General features: G+C 34.3%; 1 protein-coding gene across 1 annotated transcript; it reads left to right on the top strand.

Annotated features, from left to right (window-relative positions):
• Positions 1-2969: 2969 nt before the first annotated feature.
• Positions 2970-4708, top strand: LOC147519614 (heat stress transcription factor B-4-like). The gene is made up of 2 exons (XM_086591181.1): positions 2970-3694; positions 3838-4708. Exons 1-2 carry the CDS (start codon positions 3446-3448, stop codon positions 4582-4584), a joined length of 996 nt encoding a protein of 331 aa, XP_086447307.1. The 5' UTR covers positions 2970-3445; the 3' UTR covers positions 4585-4708.
• The last annotated feature ends 214 nt before the right edge of the window (positions 4709-4922 follow it).

The following is a 4922-nucleotide window of genomic DNA, read 5'->3' as shown; positions in this document are numbered from 1 at the left end:
GTTAAATTTCGATAGATGGTAGAAATTGTATTGTTCGCCTAAAAAAATTTCAACTTAAATTATAAACTAATGGATGAACAGCAGAAACTATGCCGTCCGTATGACCATATCCATTTAGCAGTTCAAAACACAAATGAACGATTAGAATGAAATTCAAATTTTGGTCTATCATATTTGGTCGGGCAAAATAAAAACCCTAAAAATATTATGTGGCAAGAGTTTAATAGTATTCCATTAGACTTGCTCTAAAGCAAGCATCCATCACCATCACCATCACCTTCACATGCATATAGGAGCACGGTCTGTTTATTATTTGGAAGTATATTAAAAATCACGAGGACATCAATTTGGTTAAAGCAATTCCAATAGAAGACCGCTAAACTCGACTGCTAAAAGGGTGCCATGTAGAAAATTTAGCCGTTTAAGTAGGCAATTCAAATTTGAGAGATGAAAAACTCAAAAATAGTTTCAATTGAGGTATTGAAGATGGAAGTGATAGAGAGATGCAAACATCACAATTTTTGCCATCCATCTATTAGTTGCAAATATACGTTGATTTTTTTATGTTGACTAATTTAACTGAGTTGATCACACCAGCCAAATTTAAGACCTTTCAAACAGTCCTATTAGAATGACATTTTGGTGTCAAATTTAATGCAATATAGCACCCATTAGACTTGCTTTTATAATAAGTTGGACAATAGAGGTGTTTGTCTTTCTCCTGTATTACTGGCGCCCTCTTTCTATACCACGCCCTCAACAAACTTGGTTCACTGTATATTTGGAAATTTCTAAAGATTCTATATTGAGCTTTACGCCTTTACTCGTGTTCTGGAAATCTACAGGTTTATATGATCTACATTGCTCAAAAAAATACTATACGAAAAGTTGAATTTTTTTTTCAACAATCAGCGAAAAGTTGAATTGATCTTATGAGAATGCCATTTTCTGAGATAGATATAGATTACCACATGTAGTTTTCAACTTTTCCATCCATCAAGAAAATCAAGACACACCAATACACCATATGCATGTCTTATTTTGAGAGTCCTCTTGTATAGTTGCATCCAAATTGTTCATTCAAATCATGTTTCACCTTTCAAGATATTCTTCTCTTTTAAAAGTTCCTTTTTTCTCAAAGCCAGCTGTAACAGTAAAAGTAAAGTCTTCCATGCGAGAGTTTTTAAATTAACATTGTGAGTGCGTGGGCGAACGAAGGGGAAGTGTACACTGTACAGTAAAGTTCTTTTACTTTTAAAATACTTATGATAGCATTATCAATTGGGCATATTTGGGGACTAATTACTTATCATTTTCATATAATTTCACTTTGGGATCTCATGTCCCTACTTCCTATGAAAATTGTTCACGACAAATAAACCCCTTCATTTATTAATCATTAATTCTCGAGACCAATCCTGTGTTTATTCATTGTTCCATTGGATTATGTGTACTTTAGAGTTTAGATACCTAATATTTTTTTTTGGTAACTAATACAACTTGTATATTTTCATTTCAGAAAATAACTTTTTAACTTTTAAGATCAATAATTCAGCACGTGAGACACGTCAGCAGTCAAGTCAAACCAAATACTAAGTGCCATGAAACAAGTAATTAAGAAGCTATATTGGTCAGTACTCAGTACTAATCAGTATAGATATATACAGTGTAGATATATATAGATAAGGTGCTATACGCCTATACTAGCTAAGCCTTGAAGTTTGGAACAAAAGATGAGGCAAGAGAAGAAAGAAAGAAATAGAAGAAAAAAGTAGAAAAAGGGAAAGAAGAAGAAGAAGAAAATGTAGTCATTGCAGCCTTTAAAGCATCTCACGTAATTCAATGTATTGTTGTATCTGAAACCAAGGTTCAAAATATCGATATCGATCAATATATATTGTATATATCGTATATATCGATATATCCATTATTTTGATGACCAATCCAAACTATTTAAAATATCGGAAATATCGGATATATAGGAAATATAATATCGAAAATATCGAAATATATCAAATATATTGGAAATATCGATTTATATTAAAAATGGTCAAAAGTCAATCGATATATATCAGAAATATCGGATATATCGATTATATCGGCGATATAAACTTTTATATCGGAAATTACGATATATATCGGGAAAAAAAGGATACTATATTCGGTGGATATATGTCGGAAATATCGATGTCGGTGTACCAAAATACCGATATATATCGGCGATATATCGGATATATCGGCGATATTTTGAACCTTGTCTGAAACTGCAGGAGTAGAAAATGATGCATAGTGGGTGTGTCATGAGTGCTACAAGGATTAAAGGATTAACAAAGAAAAGAGTATACTCGTTTGACGTGAAACCATCCAAAATGTTTCGTTCTGCGTTTTCTGCTTCTTTTTACTTACTTTAACATAAAATGTGGGTTGATACTCGTGTGTTTTGGAAATTTATTCTCACATTATTAATTGGAACTTCAAAAACTAATAGTTAAATATTGTGAAAAAACAATATAAGACAAATAGATGGAAACTTGGAACTTCAACTTTGTTTGGTAACACTCTAGTTTCTATAAAAGAGATGAGTGAGCCCAAGGAGATAATATTTAATTATTTGAAGCAAAAATCACAAAAAATTGATCATCATTAGCTCGAAATGGATCAATTGATCCACTTGAATAAAGTCTATCCACCATTGGAAAAGAATTAGGAAAGCTTTTGAAGCTTTCTACAAGTCCAAACTTTCGAAGAATTGGAAAAGACTTGAGGGTTACAACTTACAAGGATTCCTTGTACACAAACCTCACAAGGCCCCATACCCGTAAATACTAATCCTGTATTCTTGTGCACACGAAATAACACACTAATTCTGAAATTACCAGGATACCAGCCAAAGTACACAGCTGGCCTAAATTGATAAATCAGACAGACTACAGAGGCAAACATTTGAGCGATTTAATGATGGAACAAACATATCCAATCGTAAATCAAAATTGAAAAAAAAACACACACACACACAAGAAAACTCACTCGCTCCACTTGTGATTTTGTGATGTGTCCGATTTTCAAATGGGATACAGTCAAGAGTCAAGACCCAAGAGTCGAGCCATAAAACTATACAAGGAAGGGTTGAGAGTTGAGAGTTGAGAGTTGAGAGAGAGAGAGTCACGGGTTTGTCTTGAATTTCCCCTTAATTTACAGAGCCCAGACAGACAGACAGACACATATTCCCTTCCATCTCTCTACTTCTCTACAAAACCGAGGAACTTTCTCACACTTTTTCTTCACTCTCAAGTCTCTATCTCTATCTCTCTCTCACACTCCCACATCAAAACCTTCTTCTTCTTCTTCTTCTTCTTCTTCTAGCTAATCACATTATTTCTTCACTAGAAACTTCTTTTTCAGCACTCTTTTTTACTTCAAATTTCCAAACTTCATACTCTCTAATATGGCTCTTATGTTGGACAACTGTGAAGGCATTTTACTGTCATTAGACTCTCACAAAGCAGTTCCAGCTCCTTTTCTCACCAAAACTTACCAACTTGTGGATGATCCAAACACTGATCATATTGTTTCTTGGGGTGAAGATGATACTACCTTTGTTGTTTGGCGTCCTCCTGAATTTGCTCGTGATCTTCTTCCCAACTATTTCAAGCACAATAACTTCTCCAGCTTTGTTAGACAACTCAACACCTATGTAAGCATTTTTTTCCTTGATTCCTTTGATTGTTTTAAAATCATGATCTCATTGGTGGGTAAGTCTTAGTTTTTAGTTTCTTGTGAGTTAAAAATTGATTTTTTGATGAATTGTCTTTTTTTTTTTTTTTTTTTTTTGTTTAGGGTTTCAGGAAAATTGTACCAGATAGATGGGAATTTGCAAATGAGTACTTCAAAAGAGGAGAGAAGCATTTGTTATGTGAGATTCACAGAAGAAAAACTTCGCAGCCTCAAATCCCCCAGTCACCTATAAATGGTGTTGGTGGACCGAGTTTCTTTCAGTACCCAAACAGGCTTAGTATCTCTCCTGATTCAGATGAACAGGCAAATTGGTGTGACTCACCACCATTATCTTCTCCAAGAGGTATTGGATGTAACAACTCTATATCTGCTTTGTCAGAAGACAATGAGAGATTGAGAAGAAGCAACTCAATGTTGATATCTGAACTTGCACACATGAAGAAGCTTTACAATGATATTATCTATTTTGTTCAAAACCATGTTAGACCTGTTACTCCTAGTAATTCTTTTCCATCCTCCCTTCTGGTTGCTAATAACCCATCAACACCAACAACTCCACTTTCTAATACCATGTTTCATAAGCCTCAAAACCATGTTCTTGGCTACTATCAGTCTCAACCTAAACAACAAGCTCCTCATCAGCATATCAATGGCTCATTCAACTCCCACTATCAGATGCCTGAAGAACCCAACAACAACAATAACAGTAAAACAAAGTTGTTTGGAGTTTCTCTTTTTTCCAAAAAGAGATTGCACCCAGAACCTACATCAAATGTGGAGACCAACAAAGCAAGATTAGTATTGAGTAATGATGATTTAGGCTTGAATCTCATGCCTCCTTCATGTTAGCTAAATTAGAAAATAATTGACTGTTTTTTGTCTTTGTTTTGTATTTTTTATCTTCTCGAGTAGTTTTTACTTGTTGAATTGTGTTTGAGCCCATGAATAGAATCTGATAACCTTGCGTGTGTCAGTGAGTTTGGTCGTATATATAAGTTTGTGCAATATTATCTTGTTCTCAGCCCTTGGCCATGAATGCAGAAGGGGTATATGGTCAGAAACTCGGAATGAGGTGAAAAACTAGCTTCTTCTAGTCTCTTGCCATCTTTTCATCAGTACTCAATTTATTACTTTCTTCTCCTTCTTGCCTTTCTTTCAGTTAGCATTTATGTATATCATCAAAGATG

Source organism: Coptis chinensis, chromosome 2 (assembly GCF_015680905.1).
Source record: "Coptis chinensis isolate HL-2020 chromosome 2, ASM1568090v1, whole genome shotgun sequence".
In the NCBI taxonomy this organism is placed as follows: Eukaryota; Viridiplantae; Streptophyta; class Magnoliopsida; order Ranunculales; family Ranunculaceae; genus Coptis; species Coptis chinensis.
This window is presented reverse-complemented; position numbering and strand designations above follow the sequence as displayed.

Coding starts and splice junctions, on each gene's coding strand:
- LOC147519614 (XM_086591181.1), top strand. CDS start 3,446: ATGGCTCTTATGTTGGACAACTGTGAAGGCATTTTACTGTCATTAGAC. Junction 3,695..3,837: donor TTAGACAACTCAACACCTAT/GTAAGCATTTTT, acceptor TTTTTTGTTTAG/GGTTTCAGGAAAATTGTACC.